The 23,571-nt window shown below is 42.2% G+C and overlaps 1 protein-coding gene across 1 annotated transcript in view; it reads left to right on the top strand.

The window, feature by feature from the left end:
- dnai3 (dynein axonemal intermediate chain 3) overlaps window positions 1-19,164 on the top strand; it is a 31,587-nt gene extending 12,423 nt beyond the window's left edge. Inside the window, exons 11-21 of the mRNA XM_037698083.1 lie at window positions 678-751; window positions 2,388-2,529; window positions 8,898-8,982; window positions 10,201-10,307; window positions 10,407-10,437; window positions 10,783-10,913; window positions 12,578-12,785; window positions 13,069-13,160; window positions 13,360-13,482; window positions 15,131-15,250; window positions 19,102-19,164. Coding sequence (XP_037554011.1) covers window positions 678-751; window positions 2,388-2,529; window positions 8,898-8,982; window positions 10,201-10,307; window positions 10,407-10,437; window positions 10,783-10,913; window positions 12,578-12,785; window positions 13,069-13,160; window positions 13,360-13,482; window positions 15,131-15,250; window positions 19,102-19,164 — 1,176 coding nt within the window. The remainder of the gene's footprint in view (window positions 1-677; window positions 752-2,387; window positions 2,530-8,897; window positions 8,983-10,200; window positions 10,308-10,406; window positions 10,438-10,782; window positions 10,914-12,577; window positions 12,786-13,068; window positions 13,161-13,359; window positions 13,483-15,130; window positions 15,251-19,101) is intronic.
- Window positions 19,165-23,571: the final 4,407 nt, after the last annotated feature.

Here is a 23,571-nt window from a genome sequence, read left to right as displayed (position 1 = left end):
TGGAGATATTTTTTTTTATATGTATGTGTATGTGTGTATGTACAGTATATAAAATCTCTCCACCCATTGTCCCACAAACTTTTTTTGTAGCTTCAGAAATTGTGTTTATTCTTACAGTGTTTTCCTTTTTTTTTTCCCAAACAGCAATCCAAGACAAAATTGAAACTGCATTTAGTTGTTTTTCCAACTACATCTAAATATTTAACCATTTATTCATTCATTCATTCAACCTTTATTTAAAAAGATAAGTCATGTTGATCCTTGAAGACTCATTTACAAGTGAGACCTGTAGTATACTGTATACATGTATTGATCTTTTTAAGACATCTGAAGGACATGGATGGAAATAATAATATTTGCCTCATTAAAAAACAAACCCAAGTGTGTACAGAAAGATAGAAACATTCCCATACAAGGTATTCTTCACAGATTTAATAAACTGGTACAGTCTACAGAGCAGAATTGGTTTGACAGGACCGCTTGTGCTTATTCTGCTTTTAGTAATAAATCATTACAACCTTCTGCTCTAATCAAGATAAATGAACATAAGTAATCATTGGTGTCTTCAGAAAACAACATTAACCTCTCATATATCTTCAGAACATCACCTCTGGGTTTTACAAATTCTGAACATCCTTTGTAGACGTCGTTGATTTTGTCTCTTTCTCTCTCATAAGGTGATAAGTAAAGGCGTAACTGTGGAGAACAAGTTGAAGGTTTCCGTTCAGGTCCTCACCTGCTCACCTGATGGGTAGGCTTCAGGCAAAACATTATTTGTTAATTTATTTTTATTTTTGTATGAGATTATAACATAAAATATTTGTATTTATATAATAATGTTTACCCCCACCCCCCAAAAAAATAAAAATTCTAAAAAATAAACAACTGGACATCCATTCTGTAATTGAAGACGTTTGGCTTACCATCCGGGGATCTTTGTCATTTCATTTCAGTTTAGTTTATTTATCTACCACCAAGTCACAACAGAAGTCATCTCAGGGCACTGAACAGAAATATTCATATATATAGAAAATAAGTTAACACTATTTTTCTGAGGAGCAGACTGCTTTGAATTTGACTCCATGGCAGAACTCTCATCTTGAGCAAGCACAAAGGCAACAGTGGAAAGGAAAAACTCCCTCATGAGGAAGAAACCTTTAGCAGTACCAGGCTCAGGACAAGTGGTCATCTGCTTCAACCGGCTGGGTTTGAGATTTCAAAACTGGAGAGTTTGGAGTTTCAAGCTTTGAAGGGCCCCGGCATACTCCACCTGAAGCCGAACAGTCGACACGCGGTCATGTGGTTGCAGGACGTTTGTTTACACACATTTTTCATAGTCCATGAGACACATGACGCAGAGCTCCTGGGAAACCCCGCCTGCTGCAGTATACGTCCTGTGGGTTCCTTCCCGCCGGAGTCTCCACTCACTCCCTGCATCTGCATTATGGCCACAAATTTTTCATGAAGAAGTGTATTTTAAGAGCCGTACAGCTGAATGTCAGAGTGTATCTCAGCATTGACAAACACGCCAACAAACTTCTGACCAATCGCACAATACTTGGCACATACGCCTGTGAGAAACATTAGCCCAGACCTCGTGTCAAGAAGGGGCAGGTGAAACTACTCTGAAAACAAAATGACATGATTTTATCACGCAACTACGTCAATGAGAGCTGATTTTGCGCTTCGGATGGAGTATGCAGGGCCCTTAAACTGCATGTGATGCTCTTATTCAAGCTAAACTCACATGACGATTAGTTAGTCCCACTTCCCTCCCACGGAAGAGTTGTTAAAGTCTTTGTTTGCCTGGCGTTGATGCTGTGGTAACATTCATGAAAGTGTGGATTAGGCCCAGTTCACATGTGAATGATCTTGTGCTCATTAAATCTGCTTTAGTTTCCATGCCAGGTCACTAGCTAGCGCTGTGGTTTTTGTATTTCAATGGCACATACATGCACAGGGACATTTTAGTCTTGAGTCATTCACCTTAATGATAAACATATTTTGTGATTTACAAATAATGTTCAACCTAGAGATGTGTAATATTTACTCCCCTTCCCTCTCCCAAAAAAGAAAGAATTGTAAGCATTTGATTGTGTATATATACACACTTTGTAAGCAAATTCAGGAGTTGCTGTGACCTTCCAAAAACATTTACAGTATATGTCAACATTACACTTGTTGGAACCTGTAGAATAATCCAAGACTTGTTTTTTTCTAAAGTCCTCAGAGCAGCAACTGCAGTAAGATGTTGCACAAAGATATAAGCATTCCTAAATACAGGCTGCAGCATGTAGTTACTTGAATTTGCCACATCTTTGAATAAGAACCTTTGAGATAAAAGATTAATTTTTAAAATGTGTGTGTGTATTTCTCTCATTCTAAAGCACCTTAAAGTTCTGGGATGTGAGACTTCCAAATCTGGATTACCTCAAACCGAAACCTGCGACTCCAAAGACCCCAAAGACATTCTACAGAGTCTCTGAAACGTTCAAACACCTGGACAGGACATGGAAACCATTCTTCACGGTATTGTAACATTTGGAGATTATAAAAAGAATCATGTGAATTAAATTTCACCCAATTCCTTTTGATTATTTCCAAAGTAAATAACTAATGCTTCAATGTGAAGCTAAGTAAACCACCAGTTTAACAGTTAAATTAATTTCCAATTGAATTTTAAAAGCTTAATATTATATGTTGTTTATATGTTTATTGTTGTTTGTTGTTTATATGTTTATTGTGAAAGGCTCCCTTTTCAAAGTATGAAATCAAAAAATAAAAATGGTTATCCTGAACTTTATCAAATGGTACAGAGTTTACTCCAGTAGGTTTTCAGATTTACTGATTTACAATTCTGAAATGCAGGTACGCACTCATCATAAACAAAGCCCTTAGCTGAATGATTAACCTACATTAGGCTGGTCATAGTCTGACAATGAAATCTAGACAACGACATGAGACATAGACCCTCAGAGAAGATGTTTAAGTGTAATTAAAATGAAAATATGAGTAAGACAACTGTTCAAAATAAATCACAAATTTTAATTTAAAGACACTAAACATTAACATGGATTTAAGTTCTCCATCACTGCAACAGATTTCCATAATTTTGAACGTGGCCAGGATGGATTTCTGTCATCTGTAAAAATGAGGAGGGGGTAGAAAAAATGTTTTGGTGTAGTCTTGTTAAAACCATCCAATCTAATATCCTGATGCATGCTCAATAATCCAGGTAGAAAAATCTAAAAAAGTTCAATCTGGTCCTCTGGATATTCAAAAAAAACAAAAAAAACAAAGCAAAACAACAAAAAAATGTAGAAACTCATCTCTCATCCAAGAGACTTCCTCAGACTGAGGAAGTCTCTTGGATGAGAGACGAAACGTTTCTACATTTTTTTTGTTGTTTTGCTTTGTTTTGTTTTTTTTTAATGTCCAGAGGACCAGATTTAACTTTTTTACATCCAATCTAATGATGAAACAGGGATTAAACTGACTTTGCTTTCAACCATTAAAGAGAACCAGAGCCACAGTTTGACCTAATCAGAACAGAGCAGGGCAGGCATGCTGTCTGATACACTGTGAGCCCAGTGAGCAGCACAGAGAAACTGCAGGTGAAAGCTTGCCTGCAGCAAGCCAAGGAGGATACCCCGCTCCCCTAACAGAACCACCTGCACCCCCCATGAAGATGATGACATAATAAATTATTAAATGCATGTGTTGGCAAGGTAAAGACCTCTTATGATAAGCACAAACAACGGAAACACTGTTCCCTCGCCCGGACGTGGGTCACCGGGGCCCCACTCTGGAGCTGGGCCTGGAGGTGGGGCAGGCTGGCGAGCGCCTGGTGGCCGGGCTTTTACACATGGAGCCCAGCCGGGTACAGCCCGAAGAGGAGACGTGGGTCCCCCTTCCCATGGGCTCACCACCTGTGGGAGGGGCCAAAGGGGTCGGGTGCAATGTGGGATGGGTGGTGGCCAAAGGCGGGGACCCTAGCGGTCTGATCCTCGACTACAGAAGCTGGCTATTGGGACGTGGAATGTCACATCTCTGGTGGGGAAGGAGCCTGAGCTGGTCTGTGTGTGTGAGGTTGAGAGGTTCTGGCTAGAAATAGTCGGACTCACCTCAACACATGGCTCTGGCTCTGGAACCAGTTTCCTTGAGAGGGGTTGGACACTTCCACTCTGGAGTTGCCCCTGGCGAGAGGCACAGAGCAGGAGTGGGCATACTTGTTGCCCCCCATCTTGGTGCCTGTACGTTGGGGTTCACGCCGGTGAACGAGAGGGTAGCCTCCCTCCGCCTACGTGTTGGGGGACGGGTTCTGACTGTTGTTTGTGCTTATGCACCAAACGGCAGCTCAGATTACCAACCCTTTTTGAAATCCTTAGAGGGGGTACTGGAGAGTGTGCCTACTGGGGGCTCCCTTGTTCTACTGGGGGAATTCAACGCTCACATGGGCAATGACAGTGAGACCTGGAGGGGTGTGGTTGAGAGGAACGGCCCTGATCTGACCCGAGTGGTGTTCTGTTGTTGGACTTCTGTGCTCGTCATGGATTGTCCATAACAAACACTATGTTCAAGCATAAAGCCCCCAGTATACTCCTGTGTACGTCCATTCATGCGTACGTACGCGTGTACTGTATGCAGAGGGTTCACACTTGATACTCAAGCGTACACCCTGAGCAGCTGCAGAGCAGCTTCACAGACAAGGGGCGTTTACCTTCGGGACAAATAGAGCTCACTGATTGGTCATTTACTGACACGCCTACTGGATTGATTGACAGGTCAGAAGAAAAAAAATTAGCGCTAGCAGCCTCAGCTGCAGCGGTGTTCTGTGTTTATGTGTTGTTAATAAAAAGATATACATTTTTTTTTAAAAAACAGGGTGCGCTGGCTCTGCAGCCCACACATCAGACTAGCCCACCAGGACATCTCCAGACCCTCCTGCAACCACGCTGGACCTGAGTTTAATTCGCTCATGACAAATTCCTTCATTTCTCACCATTTCAGTCATGGAGTCAACGGAGGCGGAAGAGATCACTTACCTCTTGGCAAATAAACAAAAGAAAAAGCCAGATCAGGGATGAAGAAGGGGATTTTAATACATTGGTGTCTCATACAAAACAGTCCGTCGCTGGGCAGTTTATTGTGCAACACCACGTACACGGTCGTAAAAATTTAGCTTTGCACGGACATGCCATGGGGCGTGTCCACTACCTGGTGTTGAGTCGGCTCCGATGGTGGGGGAGGATGCCAGTCAGACCTGGCAGACCCAATTGTATTGTGAGGGTTTGCTGGGAATGTCTGACAGAGTCTCCTGTGAGACGGAGCTTTAACTCACACCTCCGAGAGAGCTACGAACACATTCTGGGGGAGGCGGGGGACATTGAGTCCGAGTGGACCATGTTCTACGCCTCTATTGTCAAGGCGGCTTATCGGAGCTGTGGCCACAAGGTTGTCAGTGCCTTTCGCAGCGGTAATCCTCAATCCCGGTGGTGGACACCGATGGTGAGGGATGCTGTCAGGCTAAAGAAGGAGTCCTATCGGGCCTTTTTGGCCTGTGGGACCCCGGAAGCAGCTGATGGGTACTGGCAGTCCAAGCGGCATGTGGCTCGGGTGGTCGCTGAGACAAAAACCCGGGCGTGAGAAAAGTTCGGAGAGGCCATGGAGAATGACTTCCGTACGGTTTCGAGGTGATTCTGGTCCACCATCTGGCATCTCAGGGGGGAGGGAAGCGGTATGCCACCAACACTATTTACAGTGGAGGTGGTGTGCTGCTGACCTCAACTTGGGATATCGTGGGTCGGTGGGCAGAATATTTCGAAAACCTCCTCAATCCCACAGGCACGTCTTCCATTGAGGAAGCGGAGCCTTGGGACTTTGGGTTGGGCTCTCCAATCTCTGGTTCTTAGACCACAAAGGTGGTTTAAAAGCTTCTCGGTGGCAGGGCCCCAGGGGTGGATGAGATTCACCCGGAGCTCCTTAAGGATCTGGATGTTGTGGGGTTGTGTTGGCTTACACGACTCTGCAATATTACGTGGACATTGGGGGCAGTTCCCCTGGATTTGCAGACTGGGGTGGTGGTCCCCCTATTCAAAAAGGGAGACCGTAGAGTGTGTTCCAACTACAGGGGGATCACACTCTTAAGCCTCCCTGGAAAGGTCTATTCAGGGGTTCTGGAGAGGAGGGCCCATTGGATAGTCAAACCTTGGATTCAGGAGGAGCAGTGCATTTTTCATTCTGGTCTTGGAACACTGGACCAGCTCTACACCCTCAGCAGGGTCCTGGAGGGTGCGTGGGAGTTTGCCCAACCAGTCTACATGTGCTTTGTGGACTTGGAGAAGGCATTTGACCGCGTCCCTCGGGGAGCCCTGTGTACTCCGGGAGTATGGGGTACCAGGCCCTTTGATACGGGCTGTTAGGTCCCTGTATGACCGGTGTCAGAGCTTTGTCCGCATTGCCGGCAGTAAGTCAGGCTCGTTCCCAGTGAGAGTTGGACTCCGCCAAGGTTGTCCTTTGTCAACGATTCTGTTCATAACTTTTATGGATAGAATTTCTAGGCGCAGCCAAGGTGTTGAGGGGATCCGTTTTGGTGGGCTTAGGATCGCTTCTCTGTTTTTTGCAGATGATGTGGTCCTATTGGCTTCATCAAGTCGTGATCTACAGCTTTTGCTGGAGCGGTTCGCAGCCGAGTGTGACGCGGTTGGGATGAGGATCAGTTCCTCCAAATCCGAGGCCATGGTCTTGAGCCGTAAAAGGGTAGAGTGCCCTCTCCGGGTTGGGAGGAGGTCCTGCCCCAAGTGAAGGAGTTCAAGTATCTCGGGGTCTTGTTCACCAATGAGGGAAAAATGGAGCGTGAGATCGATAGGCGGATAGATGCAGTGTCAGCAGTGAAGCAGGCGCTGCACTGGTCTGTCATGGTGAGGAGAGAGCTAAGTCAAAAGGCGAAGCTCTCAATTTACCGGTTGATCTACTTTCCTACCCTCATCTATGGTCATGAGCTTTGGGTTGTGACCGAAAGAACAAGATCACCGATACAGGTGGCCGAAATGAGTTTTCTCCACAGGGTGTCTGGGCTCTCCCTTAGAGCTAGGGTGAGAAGCTCGGTCATCCGGGAGGGACTCAGAGTAGAGCCGCTGCTTCTTCACATCGAGAGGAGCCAGTTGAGGTGGCTCAGGCATCTGGTTAGGATGCCTCCTGGATGCCTCCCTGGTGAGGTGTTCCGGACACGTCCCACCGGGAGGAGACCCAGAGGAAGACCCAGGACACGCTGGACGGACTATAAGTTTCTCGGCTGGCCTCGGAATGCCTTAGGATTCCCCCGGAGGAGCTGGCCCAAGTGGCTGGGGAGAGGAGGAGAGGGAAGTCTGGATCCTTCATGTAGGCCACATCGTCCCCTTTGAAAACATTTGGAGCTCATCATTCATGAATGGGAAAAAGCTTTTTGTGCTGGTCTCCACAGGTCCCAAATGTGTAGCAAAGAAAAAAAATAGAATATTGTGAGGAGAAGAGGCAACAGCAAACTAGATGTTTTTCAAAAAGCATGAAAAAAAAATTTTCAGCCCCCGAGCTGTGATTGTTGTAACATCATCATTCCAACGCAGGGCCCGTGACCCAACCCCGGATAAGCGGAAGAAAATGGATGGATGGATGAATGGATGGATGTGTTGGCAGCCAGGAGAGATACCAGACATGATTCACCTTCACACCGCCCCTTCCTCCTGCACTTGGAGGACTTTTGTATCTAAAATTTAACTTTGTGTTAAATGTTAATGTGTTCAGAGCATCGTCATCATTGTACAGACGTGCAACCTCCGCACGTGACCGAACTCCTGGTCAGTGAGAGAGATGTGCAGGGAGTGTGCAGCTCGTTGAGTTTCTCTCACAATGAGACAGGCTGTTTCTGCTGCTTTGTTTAAAAAAAATAAATAAATAAGGCTAAAAGATGAAAATGTATATGACTCAGATTATAGCAGGGATGGGTTTCTCTGTTTAACTTTAATTTTAACCCCAAATTAACAAAGTTCGCTCAGTGAGAGTCATTTTCAGGTGTTTGTCATTTATCATTATCTAAAAAAAATCAATTCTACACGGTGTTTTAGCAACAACAAGGTGTTGTAGCGGTTTGGATGAGCTGAACTTGGATTATATTTAGAACCACACTGAGAGGTAACTGCACTGTGATAAATGTAACATAAAACATGATCAAATAAGAAATTAAATACTATTAAATGACTACATGAGCTGAAATTATGTAATATAATCCCAAGTAATAATAGTCATTTTAGAGGAGAAATCAGTACGGAAGCTGTAATTCTAGAAAAAACAAAGGTCATTTACAATCTGCATAGGATTGGACTTCCTGTGCTATAATTTATTAAAATATATCTGACAACCTCTCACTTGAGAACAATGAAATGACATAAAAGTAAACTAAAGAAAAGTTGTTGAAGCCCGTCTTCTCCTTCAGAATGATGTTGGTCTTGGTGCTTCATTAGAGAACACTTCTACTGTGTACTTTGACCAAGTTCATCTGCCCAGTATACTCTACAAATCATGTACTGTACACAGTAAGCTGTGTACTTTGACAAAGTTCATGAAAACCTTTGAGAAGTGACCTGTATGCAGGAAAAACCTCTCAAATGTGTGGTACTGGTGTGTATTTCTACACCTCTAGGTGTAGAAAAAAAAATCCAATTTTTTATTTTATTTTATTTGTTTTAATCCATGAATTAATATGAGAAAAACATTGTACATATTTTTTATTACTCCAGATATTTTGGGGTGAGTGTCTGAAATATTTTTTAAAGTTTTATCATTATTATTTTATTTTTATTCTGTTGAGTTTCAGTCAATCTGATGTGGAGTAAAATCATCTCTTCTCTGTCATGTGTCAGGTTTATCTCTTTAAGGTTGATGATGTTGGAACATACAGTCCTTGGAAGTTCTGCTTTCACCCTTACACCAGTGATGGTGTCACAGGTAAGAACACTGGAAAAACATTTTACCCTTCAGGATGTGAAGGGCAGCACGGTGGCACAACTGGTAGAGCTGCTGCCTCTTAGCGAGCAGGTCCCTGGTTCAAATCCCGGTCCGGGGGCCTTTCTGGGTGGAGTTTGTATGTTATATCTGTGCATGCGTGGGTTTTCTCCGGGTGCTCTGGTTTCCTCCCACAGACCAAAAACATGCATGTTAGGCTGATTGGTAACTCTAAATTGTCCCTAGGTGTGAGTGAGAGAGTGAATGGTTGTTTGTCTCGTTTGTCTCTATGTGTCCCTGTGATGGACTTGCGACCAGTCCAGGGTGTCCCCCGCCCCTCGCACAGTGATTGCCGGACATGGGCACCGGCGAAACCCCGTGACCCAAAATGGAAGAAGCGGGTAAAAGATAATGGATGGATGGATGTGAGATGTTTGTTTCTGCTTCAGTTTTTGAATTTTATTCATTTTCATCCAATCAGTTGCACAAATAAGTATTAAATATTTGTGCAGTAAATTTGTACTGATTTTGATGGGGGGGGGGGGGTTCCTCCAAAATACTCAGTTAAACTAGCTTTAACGTTATGTTTTATTTCCAACATTCTTAATAAATTAAACATTTTCAGAATGACAGTAACTTATTTTTTACTTTTGATGCTTCAGGATTTCTAGAGATATTATTTTTACTCACTTTTATTCCCTCCTACTGACTCGTTTAGTCCAGCTACACACCACACTTCCATTTCTTCTGTTCGTCTGCCTTCTGGTTTATGATCAGACAACTAAGCAGACTGGACCAATGCTGCTGTCCAGTTAGCATTACTTATTCCCTTTAAACACTAGACCTTCACATTAACTAAATGTAGTCCTATCTCTCCTTGTAGGTGTTTTTTTTTTTTTTTTTTTGCAAGTGCATGTTTAATGTGCATATTTCATGCTGCTGTTGTTCGGCGTATTGTTTTTGTACTATTGGTGCTTAGCATTTTCTTAGTTTAGCGTATTTCTTAGTTCATATCTTAGATCTTATTACTGTTTTTCTTTTACAATTTATACTTCTGTTTGATGTAACTGGGACCCTGTGTACACAATTTTGTTCCACCACATGTACCACTTATGATGCAAATGACAATAAAGAAACCTTGACCTTGACCATGACCTTTAAAGGTCATGCCATCTTTCTTCATTTGCTAAAATATGCTGTTTATCTTGATTTCTCATGCAGAAAATGCCTCAGGAGTCATCGCTGACTATAGACAACTCACAATCCCCTCGAGCAAAACACTCAAGACTCTGGAAGATGTTAACACAAAGATTTATGTTGGAACACTGGTAAAGTGCTTTTAAACAATAAAACTAAGCAATACTTAGCAATAGGAGGAGAAATATTAAATATGCGTAGCTTTGTTCTGTATTTCTTTTATTTTTCAGCAAGGTGAAATTGTTTGCACTGACTGGAAAGGTATGTTGCCCTGTAAGTGGATGGGTTTAATGCTGTTGTGGTTGTAAGAACATAAATATGTATTTCTGACTCTTAACCAGCATTTTGATATCAAACCAAAGCATTAGGATTGGCTCATAAGACAATTACCCCAGATATATCAAATAAGATTAGAACCACTTTCACAGTAAACTTCACAGTAAAAACTTTGTTTGTTTTTGGTTGACATTCAACATGTTCAAAATTTATAGGATTGCAAATGTTTTTTGATTGTTTCTTGTTGTTGTTAACTTTTAAATGATTAGAAACAATTTTTTTTGTCAAGTGAAATTTTTATTTATTTATTATGGGTTACTTCTTTCGCAGAAATCAAACCCCTCCACTGTTTCAATGCTTGTCACGGCATGGTGCACACTGTTCAGCGATCCCCCTTCTTGAAAGACGTTATTCTAACGATAGGAATATGGAAATTTGCCATTTCCAAGGAAGGAGTCATGGTAAGAAAGAAGAGAGGCTGCTTCTGCTGCTTTAGTTTTTTTTAAATAAATATTAATGCTAGACGGCACGGTGGCGCAGTTGGTAAAGTTGTTGCCTGTCAGCGAGAAGTTCAAATCCCGGTCCAGGGACCTTTCTGGGCAGAGTTTACATGTTCTCTCTGAGCATGCGGGGTTTCTCCGGGTACTCCGGTTTCTTCCCACAGACCAAAGACATGCATGTTACGCTAATTGGTAACTCTAAATTATCTCTAGGTGTGAGTGAGAGAGTGAATGGTTGTTTGTCTCATTTATCTCTAAGTGTCCCTGTGATGGACTGGAGACCTGTCCAGGGTGTCCCCCACCTCTCACACAATGATGGCTGGACATGGGCGCCAGTGACCCCAGCGACCCGAAAAGAAAGAAGTGGATGAAGATAATGGATGGATGCTATTAATGCTAAAAGATGAATATTTATATTCCCCAGATTTTAACAGAAATGTGGGTCTTTATTTAATATCCTGATGCATGCTCAATAATCCTTTATTTAACTTGAAATTTATCACCAAAACTCACGACGTTCTGTCTGAGTTTGTAGTTCATCATCAATAACTGCTAATTCATTTCTACATGTTATTATAACATTAACAAGGTGTTGTGGTTATTTTGATGAGCTAAACTTGCTTATATTTAGAACCATACTGGGAGGTAACTGTACTGTGATCAGTGTAATATAATAAATGATCAAATATGAAAAATAAACTATATAGCTGAAATCCTGTAAATATAATCCTATTGGGGGAAAAAAACATAATTCCAAGGGAGAAATCAGTGGATCTGGCAAATAAAAAAAAAATGTAAATAGTAAATGGACTGTACTTATATAGCGCTTTTCTATCTTATCTAGCTACTTAAAGTGCTTTACACTACAATCTGTGTCCTCATGTACCCATTCATACAGCACTCTACTAGATCTAGACAAAGACTAATCAGTGCTTTATCACATTCCTACACCAATGGGACACATATCTGAGGCAATGAGTGGTACAGTGTCTTGCCCTGGGACACTTCGGCATGTGACTGCTGGTGGAATCAAACCCCCAATTCTTGCATTGGAGGACAATTGTTTTTAGTTTTAAATTTAAGTTAATTTATCCTCTGTAAAGGACTTCCTGTGCAATATATACTTTTTAAAATATATCTGACAACCTCTCTATTGAAAACACTGAAATGAAATAAAATAAACTAGAGAAAAGTTGTTTTAAACCCCTCTCTTTCAGAATGCCAGTGGTCTTGATGGTGCAGGTTAAAGACTTCTTACAACTTCAACACTTCATTAGAGAACACCAAGTACATTTACTAAAGTCATGTGCACAGTATACTGTGTACTTTTACTAAAGTCATGTGCACAGTATACTGTGTACTTTTACTAAAGTCATGTACACTGTATAGTGTGTACTTTTACTTAGATCGTGTACACAGACAGTATACTCCTCTTTATGTAGAAAATTTTGAACTTTGAGGAGAAGTGACCTGATGCAGGAAAAAGCTCAAATGTTTGGTATGGATCAGAGAAGGGGGTGGCAGGGGGTGGGTTGTCTTGGGTTCTCAGATGTAGATAATATTTAAGTCAAAATATATGTTTCTGCTTTCATACCTGCTTTTTTAAACTTTTCCCAAACATCCAGGAGGGCCCCGTGTTTGAATCAGCACACTCTGAAGAGTATTACTGTTCGGGGTGCTGGTCTTTGACCCGACCTGCCGTGTTCTTCATTGGGAGAGACAATGGCAGCATTGAGGTGTGGAACCTGCTGGAAGACACTACAAAACCTTCACAAGTCTACGAGTCCATCAGCAAAAACAGGATAACCTGCATCAAACCCTGGACCGTCTCCTGTAAGTTTCTCTGTCTGGTCTTTTTGTGTCTGGATTTACTTTTGATGGAAATTTAAATAAACTGCAATTAAATAAGTTGTTTAACAGTCAGATAGTTGGCTTTAATCTCCAGCCCCTCCACTTGGTCAACACTACTCTCACAATATTCTCTGTTTTCCTTACTCTTCCTGCTGAGGAGCAAGGTGATGCTTAGACCTCTGTTTGATTGATTTTATCACAGCTTTGTTTCTTTGCTAAATAAATTTGAACCATTTACTGCTATGTAGTCTTTGTTTACTTCCAGCCAAGCAGCATTTCTTGGCAGTGACAGACGACCTTGGAGTTCTCCGGGTTTTTGAAATGTCAGAGAAGCTCTGCATTCCCTCCAAGAATGAGGTACGTCAGCCTAGTAGGCTAACTCCACCTTTTCATCATATTTACATTAGCATCAGTTTAAGGTTTACTAATACTGAATGACAACAGGCATCAAACATGTCATGGAGTTGTTGCTTTATTAATTTACAGGCAATATTTAAATGGCTGTCTATGAAAACGTCACACATTTCACTGGTGCTTGCTTTTTATTTATGTCTAGAGTTTGCACATGAAGAAGTACCTGGAACATGAGACAGAAGCCACAAAATATTTTGCTAAGCAGAAGAAAACCTGGGCAAAACAGAAAAAGGAGGAAAAAGAAAAAGAACTCGAGAAGAAAATGGTAAGCCACCATTTTAAATTGAAAAATTCAGTTCTTGTGTGGAAAAACTCTGGATATTTAAAGGTCAACAGAGATGTGGTCCTGAAAAACAAAGGGGGCTTAGTTAGATAGGATTTGTAACCATTTTATCTACCACTGTAGATAATTGGTGTCTAATTATTTGAGCCCAAACAGTTTTATTTTTTTATCTATTTATTTTATTTTATTTTATTTTATTTATTCTGGTTTTTGAGCCAGAAGTGAGTACATGGAGTAAAAGGGAAGATAGCCAACCTATCAATTAAATTTCACAAGTTGTAAGTTATGTTAACCGTGACCATTAGGAGGACACTAATTATTTGTCATTAGCTCATCAGGAGCAGTACTGTATTCACATTTCAATTTATATTAAAGTCACACAGTTTGAAACTATTAAATAAATGTTTACATCATTAAAATAAAAATAAAAAAGGTGTCTACTTGTCAAGAGAATAAATCCAAAATAATAATAATAAACCCAAGATTAACCTCAAGGAACATTCTTCTCAGGTTGTTTACTATTGAAGTAGCCTTGAATGAGATGTTCCTCTGATAAATCCTTACTGGCAGTCAATGTGCACATGCATTTGTTTTAAAATCTGTTCAAATGTGTGCCACTTCATTTATAGACTGTACAAATACTGACGAAGGCTGGATGTCTTTGTCTCTCTGCCTTACTGTCAGTGTCCCTCCTTTCTTCCTTCATGTTTAATTCATTTGATTGTTATTTGATCTTGGCCACTGGGAACTGCTGTTCCTGGCAGTGTCTAAGCTAAATCTTTAAGTGGCTAAATGTTTCCATCTTAGCCTGGATGGCGCTCCAGTGTGAGTGCAGTTAGAATTTTAGCTTTTGCTCAATAATCTAGTGTCTGTAGTGGTTTATTTTTGTTCCTGTTACACATGAATTTCCAACTCAGGCTGCTATGTTCACCCCTCTGTTGATTGTCGACATTAATACAGCAGTACTGATTCAGAACAAGTAAGACAAGGAGAGTTTGTAAGGTGCCAAGGGTGATCATCGGACATCCATCTGTTCAGTTTTTACATCTTTTTCATCCTGTTCATAGGTCAGAGAGGTGGAGTACGCCTTAGACAGATCGCCCAGCTTATACAGAAACACACACATCTACGGTCAATTAGTGGACCTAACATGTGTTTTTGGAGGGTGAGGGGAAACAAGAGAAAACCCATGCATGCACACACAGAACATGCAAACTCCACACAGAAAGGTCACAGAAGGATTACAAGCTCAGGACCTTCTTGTTTGACAGCTACAAATTAGTAGTTTTACTTTGTGAATATTTTCCTTGTAAATTTGTGATTTCTACAAAATTAATATGTATTCAGTGTAATGGCAGCAGAGCTTTAAAAGAGTCATAAAATGATAGCTCTACATTACTTTAAATGATACGTGAATGAGAACATTTTAGTCAAGCTACTTTTGATTATGTATTGTTAGTTTTTTATGCTTTGATTTAAAATCAGTTTGTTTGTTTTTTTTTTCCCCTGCAATATCAAACTGAAACTGGACTGAAGATATCAGCAGTAAAGGGTACTGGGTATTTTAATGTGCCCTGTCTTTTGCAACCCATTTTCAGTGATAGTAATTTGTTTGCGGTTTTGTTTTTAGACATCCGACAAACCAGTCAAGACCCCAGAAGAGGAGGAAAAGTTGGAACTGAAGGAGTACAAAGATTTCCTCATGCTGGAGGAATCCATCCTGAAGAAGTTGGGTGTGCAGAAAGGAGAGGTGAAACTGTGAAACCGTGACTCTTAGAGCTAAAGTTTGATTAATTGTGCCGTCATGCAATCTGGACAGTTTTTAAAATGTTACTATTCTAAACAACTGTTTTGTAGAAACAGAGAGTGTAATGTCTTTTTTTTTTTTCATTCAACCTTAATTTAGGCAGAATAATAAGATTTTTTTCTTCTTTCTGCTGCCTTTCATTTTAAATCTCTTGTATTTTTTTTATATATAGTTATGAAACTGTTTTGTATTTTTAAAATGAATAAACTTTATACCATACCATATTTAGACAGGTAAATCCCTTTGAGCCTCGAGGACTCATTTACAAGAGAGACCTGATTTCAACAAAGAATGATGACAACAATGGACAACAGCGACAACAATAATCAGTTATAAAAAGGCATACTCCAGTTTTTTTTTTTTTTAAACAAATAGGATGGCTAAAAAAAAGGTAACAAAAAAACAGCTAGATTCTAAGGCGAATGTAGAAAACTAAAAACAGGAACATGTCTGCATTGGTCCCTGCCAGGAGTCCAACAGATTCTTAAAGCCACTTAGAGAGGTCAAGGTCGAGAGCTTCAAATGTTTTTGTATGGTATTCCAGGAAACAGGAGCTGAGTAGGAGAAGGCCCTCTTGCCTAGTTTAGTCCTCACTGAAGGAACACTGCAGGTAATAATGTCCTGAGAGCGCATGCCGTAGCTGCACTCAATAATAATAATAATAATAATAATGAATTTAATTTGTAACGCACTTTTCATTAACAAAAATCTCAAAGTGCTACAGAGTGCAACTAAAATCAATGATAAAATCAACTAAAATCTGTGATAAAAATCAATTAAAATCAATGATACAATCAACTAAAATCTGTGATAAAATCAACTAAAATCTGTGATAAAATCAACTAAAATCAATGATACAAACAACTAAAATCAATGATACAATCATGTGGAGGCAGAATAGGCTTGCCTAAAAAGAAAAGTCTTTAAGCCTTTTTTAAAGTCAGTCAATGATTGTGGAGCTCTCAGATATTCAGGGAGGGAGTTCCAGAGGCGGGGGGCAGCCACACAGAATGCCCGATCTCCCATGGTTCTTAATTTAGTTCGTGGCAGGTGGAGGAGATGACTGTTCTGTGATCGTAGGGACCGGGTGGATGAATATGGAGCAAGAAGGTCCTTCAGATAATCTGGTGAATTTCCATATAAACACTGATGGGTAATGAGGGCAATTTTGTACTGAATTCTGTAAGTGACAGGAAGCCAATGGAGGTTATGGAGAATGGGTGTAATATGTTCAAATTTACGAGCTCTCAATAAAATCCTGGCTGCACTGTTTTGAATATATTGAAGCTTCTGAAGGTTTTTGCCGGGTATTCCAGTAAACAGGGAGTTGCAGTAGTCGAGCCTGGAGGAGACAAAAGCATGGACGAGTTTCTCTGCATCAGCAAAAGTGAGAGATGGGCGCAGTTTGGAGATATTTCGAAGATGGAAGAAACAGGTTTTAAACAGATGCTTAATGTGATTTTCAAATGTAAGATGAGAGTCCATTTTTATTCCAAGATTTGTAACAGAGGTGGTGGAGAGGAGGATGTCTTGTCCGGAAAATGAAATAGTCGTTATAGTTGAAGTTTGAACCTGGTGAGGGGTGCCAATCAGTATGGCCTCTGTTTTGGAGCAGTTTAACTGAAGAAAGTTCTGATTCATCCATGCCCTAATCTCCTCCAGGCAGGTAGAGAGGGCAGCGAGTGAAGATGGAGATGACAGTGGTGAAGATGATGCTCCGGTCCTGATGTAAAGCTGTGTATCGTCGGCATAACAGTGAAAAGAAATGTTGTACTGATTAATAATTTGACCTAAAGGCAACATGTAAAGGGAAAATAGCAGGGGCCCTAAAACTGACCCTTGAGGGACACCACAGGAGACACAGACGGTCTGGGACTTGGCATTGCCAAGACTAACACATTCCAGCCTATTGGAGAGGAAAGATTTAAACCAGTCCAGGACAGTGTCACAGAGACCGACCTCCACATGAAGACGGTGGAGGAGGATACTATGGTCCACAGTGTCGAAAGCTGCAGTGAGGTCAAGGAGAACAAGAAGGGAGGGAGAACCAGTGTCAGCAGCCATGAGGACATCATTGGTGACTCTCAGCAGTGCGGTCTCAGTACTGTGAGCTGCACGGAAGCCAGACTGAAACTTCTCATACAGGGAGTGTTGTTGTAGGTGGATCTGCAGCTGAGCAGCAACTGCTTTTTCCAGCACTTTTGACAGAAATGGGAGGTGAGAAATTGGGCGGTAATTAGAAAGAATGTCTGGATCCAAATTAGATTTTTTCAGAAGAGGCCTAATGATGGCAGTTTTAAGAGGCAGTGGAACTTGACCAGATTGCAGTGACTTATTTATTATTTGTGTGATTAATGGGCTTATTGCAGAGTGATTGGATTTAATGAGAGGCGAGGGGAAAGGATCCAGGGCGCAGGATGAAGGCTTCATTTTCTTGATGATGGTCTCCACTTCACTCAGAACAACCTCATCAAAGCAGCTCAGGGACCCAGAATGCAGACAGGTAGATGGCAGATGAAGATCAGGGAGGCTATGGAGCTGAGATCTAATGGAGTTAACTTTGTTTTTAAAAAATGAAAGGAACAGGTTGCATTTTTGAACAGAGTCCTCATGAGATTGTTTAATGGGATTAAGGAGATGATTTATTGTGGAGAAGAGTTGTTTAGAGTTTCCAGGGCAGTTGTTGATGATGTTGGAATAATATTTGGACCGTGCTTCTTTAAGAGAAAAGGCGTAGGCTTTCTGATGTTCTTTATATGCCTGCTGATGTACAGAGAGACCAGATGATTTTACACGTCTCTCAATAGCACGGCCAGCTGCTTTCATCTTGCGCAGCTCAGCAGTGTACCAAGGGGCTGAACGGGAGAAAGACACCAGCCTTGCTTTAAAGGGAGCATGGAGGTCCAGAAGCTCCTGGAGAGATTGGTTGTAGTAATCCACAGAGTCATTTGCAGATGAATGATTGACAGCGGTCAGGGAGTGGAGATCAGAGGACAGAACCTCAGGGGAAATGTTTTTAAAGTCACGGAACTGGATAAGTCGTTTAGGATTAGGAGCAGATGAAGTTGAAGGCACTTCCAGGGAGATGACACTGTGGTCTGAGACACCCAGGTCATATACAGATAAGTTATTGATAGGTACAGTGTCTGTAATCACCAAATCCAGAGTGTGCCCCCTGTTGTGCGTAGGGGCGTCAACATACTGAGTGAGATTGAGAGAATCCAAAAGGGACTTAAACTCTGCTGCCAGAGGGGAAGAGGAATTATCAATGTGGATATTTAAATCTCCAAGAATAATATTTTTCACAGGAGATGCGCAGAAAAAAGTGAGGAGGTCATGCATCTCTGAGTTAAATGAAACATGTGGTTTGGGAGGCCGATAAATCAATATAACATTCATCAGGAGGGGGGCTTTGAGGTTGAAGGCCAAACATTCAAAAGACAAGAAGTCCCGAGAAGCTAAATGTGATAATTTTAAATTACTGCGGTAAATTACAGCCAGACCACCACCACGGCCAGTGCAGCGGGCTTTCTGCAGGTAACTGTATCCAGAGGGACAGGCTTCATTCAGAGAGCTGTACACATCTGGTTGATGCCATGTTTCAGTAAGGCACAAGAGGTCCAAATTCTTCTCCAGAATATGATCATGAATAAGACATGATTTATTGGATAGCGATTGAACATTGAAAAGTTCTATTTTAATAATGGTTGGAGTAGAAGCCTTTAGAAGGGGTTTAAGCAGCCTGAAGTCCACTCCACGTTTTCCTTGCCACTTCGTGCGCTGTGTTCTTTCAGCAATATCAGGGACTACAGAGGCAGCGTTCCGATGACGTAATCGATGTGCGGCAGGACCGGTAGACCAGATGGAAGGGATGGAGTCAGACCCAGCTTGCCGAGAGTAAACAGTTCTCTTCCGAGAGCCTCTATGGACATAACGAGGTCTACGCAGAAGGCCCAGTTGTTTAATGGTAGAAACAGAAGGAGGGATGGAGCAGTTGTTGAGTCCAATCAGCTGGGAGGCGGAGTAGGTCAACATCGACGAGCCAGCCAAGCCGGGGGAAGCTAGCACAGAGCTAGCCGCTAACAGCAGACCCACAGCTCCGAAAAGGATATCCAAAAGACAGTGCGATGTAATCCACAGCATAGCACAGGAAAAAAATCCAGCAAAAGATGACAAACTGGAACAATCCAGATGACACAGGAGGTTGACAGAAGCAGCAAGGTGAGCGCAATAGTTGCTAGTTCTTCAAGCAAAGTCCGAGCCGCCGTGCTGGAGTTGTATGTTTGACAGCAATAGTCCCAAATTCCTGTTAGGGAGTGCTAATAAGCTGTCTGTTATAAGTACTGATTGAGAAATTACTGAACAAAAATAAGTCCAGATAAATGTCCACGAATATAGCAACAGTATAATGACTTTTTAGCGCGGAGAAGCGGCGAACATGCAGCGCCAGCGTCCTCTGGTCATTATGGACTGCATGTGCATTTTTCCACAGAGACATGTAAGAGGAGATGTATGTGAGAGAGTCTGCGTGAAGTTAATGATGTCCAGTTAACCAGTGAATACAGGGTGCAGTGGTGGGTACGATAATCACAGCCAGTTATGAATCTTAGTGCACCATGATAGACAGCATCCAACATCTGCAGAGTTCTTGTAGGAGCGTTCATGTAAATAATATCACCGTAATCAATGGAGGGAAAGAAAGTCACAGATACAAGGCACTTCTTAGCATTCAGTGTTAGACAGGATCTTTTTCCGAAAAAGAAACCCAGTTTAACTTTCAGTTACTTTACCAAGTTTTCCACATGAAGCTTAAAAGAGAGATGCGAGTAGACCAAGATACCCAAATATTTATAGGAACCCAGAGCTCATGACCATAGGTGAGGGTAGGAACGTAGACTGACCGGTAAACAGAGAGTTTTGCCCTACAGCTCAGCTCTCTCTTCACTACAATATGGACTGGTACAGAGTCCGCAATACTGCAGATGCTGCACCAATCTGTCTGTCAATCTCACGCTCTCTTTCCTCACTCGTGAACAAAACCCAGAGATTCTTGAACTCCTCCACTTGAGGCAGAACCTCACCCTCAGAGATCTGCATCTGAATTATTTTTTTTATAAAAGCCTTTATCCTTTATTGTCAGATAAAAGAGAGCAGTGGATGTTTAAAAAAAAGGTTTAAGCTCAATCATCCAGGTAGATAACAACAAAAATGGTTAAAGCGTGTCATCTGGACCAGTTTCTTTAATTGAGAAACATTTCATCCTCCATCCAGAGGACTTCATCAGCCTACAGCCTGCCAACCTGTTCTGTCCCATGAAGCCTTCACTGCTGTGTTTCAAACCAACCTCCTGTTGGCCATTAGAGCAGCCAATCAGAGCAGTGGATGATAATTGCAGCTGCATAATCCTTACACCTGTGGGATTCGCTCTGAAATTTGCCACACAATTGTCAGAAGTATCCATCCATCCATTATCTTTTACCCGCTGTTTCCTTTTGGGGTCACGGGGGTCACTGGTGCCCATATCCAGCAATCACTGTGCGAGAGGCAAGATACACCCTGGTTAGTCTGCAAGTCAGGGACACAAACAGACAAATGAGACAAACGACCATTGACCCTCTCACTCACACCTAGGGACAATTTAGAGTTCCCAATCAGTCTAACATGCATGTTTTTTGTCTGTCGGAGGAAACCGGAGTACCTGGAGAAAGCACACGTATGTATTGAGAGAACATACAAACTCCACCCAGAAAGACCCCTGGCCGAGATTTGAACCGGCGACCTTCTCGCTGAGAATCGGCAGCTCTACCAACTGACCCACCGTGTTATCAGAATGATCTAATTTAAATCAAAACATGTTCCCGGTGTATTGCAGAGAATATCTCTTCAAGCAGCACAGCAAACATTTAGTCCTAAACTGACACCTGGTGTCCTGTCAGAAAGTGGGGTGGGGGTCAGATACAGCATAAGGCGGGGCAGCCATTGTTGAGTTTTCACACTCACTATGATATTTCATGATTGAAAGAGTGAGTATGAGGTTTGTGAGAATCCATGAACACAAGACAGGATGACTGAAAACAAGATTCATCTCAGCTCACGACTTCACTCCGGCCAGGACTCGTTCCCACAAACCTCCCTATCACAGAGCAGACTGGGGGGCGTCCATATGGCCCCTGAGACACCAACAGGGTCCCCAGTGACATAAAGGGAACTCTGCTCCCCAGTTGTCTCCTCTTCTCTTTGGAAAATGTTTTCTCTCCAACTATCTCAGGAATGTCCCATCTGTGGTCCAGCTCCCGTCGGAGTGCAGCAGCTCTTCTGGGGTGAACTTGGTCTCAGCAGAAACAATGGAGCAACACGTCCAGAAGTGTTAGTCGTTTTAACCAGTTTAATGTTTGAGGCAGCAGCAACAAACTCGGTGGGCCCCACTGTGGGCATGAGGGGCATTCATGATGTCAGATTTTCTCCAGTTGACTTCTTCATCTAAATCCAAGAGATTTCCTAAACATAAAAGATCTGTAAGGGGGGGTCTGTACAGAATGGGTTGCCAGGGGTCCCGTTTGTATCGTCAGCTCTTCAAAGTTTTTCAGCTCAGATCCTGGGAAACAAAGTGAGCAGGTGCTGTGTAGGAGGAGCTGTAAATCTGGCCTGCCGAATGAAGCCATTGCTTCGGCATTGTTCCTGCTGGCCTCAGCAGCTCCTGCTGGGGAGGGTGTTAGGTGGGGTGCTTTTTTTTTTTTTTTTGTGTGTGTGAGGGTCTGCTTCCATAAATCTCCCAGCATGGGAAGGGGGGTACACTGGACAATCTGGAAGCCATCTGCAGAGAAAGAAACAGATCACGCAGCACAGAGACGTGACAGATTGTCAAAGTTCACTAAATATTATTTTCTCAATGAAAGTATTAAAGTGGACATTTTATGAAATAGCTGTAAAGCAGCGGATTGTTTCTCCTTGGTGGGTTCTATTAATTGACCTTTGACCTCATGAGTGATCAGCTGCAGCAGAATGTTCTCTCTTGACTCTTGTCTATAAGTTTGGATTCGTCATTTACCAGCCTTAACCTACAGCAGCAGAAGTCTCACTTTGAGCATTTACAGTGAAAATGTCAACGCAAAAGTTATTAGTTCCTTATTTCTTACGTCTATCTTTCTTTTAGTTTTAATTTCTTTATGCCATAATCTCAGATTTTGAAGGTTTCTCCTTGAATTTTGGCTGTTTTTACTCTTTCAACAGTTTGATCTGACAGGTTTGTACAGTTTAGTATTTAAATGTTAAAATGGGTGTTTAATAAAATCAGGCCTAAAAACTGTGCGGTACATGAACAGGTTTTTAAAGCCTGTTTAGAAAAGAAAACCAGACTTTTGAAAACATTAAGACCACATTAAGGGGTTTAAAGAAACGAAGGAATGAGGCCAGACTTTCGGAAATTATTTTAAATATTTGGACGGAGGTTCAGAAATTAGATCGTCTTTTCATTCTTTTTCAGATGTCCTGTTTCCCTCGCTGAAATGTTTTGTTCTTTCATTTCTCAAGCTGTCGTGTATCTTTTGATAAAAGAGGCCGGTGGCGAGCATCAAGGAGACATTTCCCTGAAACAGAGCAGGATGAAAGTTTTACTGCTGACAGCTGGAGAGTGCTCTGCTGACAGAGGGAAGGTGATAACAGAAACTATAATACGAGCTGTACTCCTCCACTTCCTCCACAAAGCTCAAAGGTATCTCCACGCTCATCACCACGTTAAACAGGAGCCGCTGCTAAACGTGCCACCTGCAGGTCTATCCAACCAGTCAGGCCCAGGTTTTATTAAATCTGAGCACAGCTGCTGTGGAGGCCTCCTTTCACTCACTCACACACATTCTTCTTTTCTATCAGGAGGAGCAAACCATCCTGCCCTCAAGTTGAAAGGGTGGGGGGTGGGGGGGGGTAGTGAGGTGATGAGCATCTTACCTTTAGGAGAGGATTAGCTTTATTAAAATGGAAAAGTCTAGTCCTGAGTGACAGAGCAATGAAGAGGCTGGTTGGACAGAGATGAGGGTCCACGGTGTGTGAGGCCCGACCCGGCCCCCCCTGAGGATCTGAGGCACCGCTCCTCTGAGCTCTACCTTCCTTTCATTCTTCACTTTCACTTCTCCCTCCTCCTTACCTCTGCTCTGTCCTCTCATCATCATGGCTGCGGCCCGGAACAGGCAGATCTGTCAGGGCTGCATCTGGACATCTGCCTCAGATGAGCTGCCAAGTCCAGGGGCTGGACTGCAGGAACACCCCCC

Source organism: Nematolebias whitei, chromosome 3 (genome assembly GCF_014905685.2).
Source record: "Nematolebias whitei isolate Nwh7 chromosome 3, NemWhi1, whole genome shotgun sequence".
Lineage (NCBI taxonomy): Eukaryota > Metazoa > Chordata > Actinopteri > Cyprinodontiformes > Rivulidae > Nematolebias > Nematolebias whitei.
Note: the sequence above shows the minus strand (reverse complement) of the source record. Positions and strands in the feature narration are given on the sequence as shown.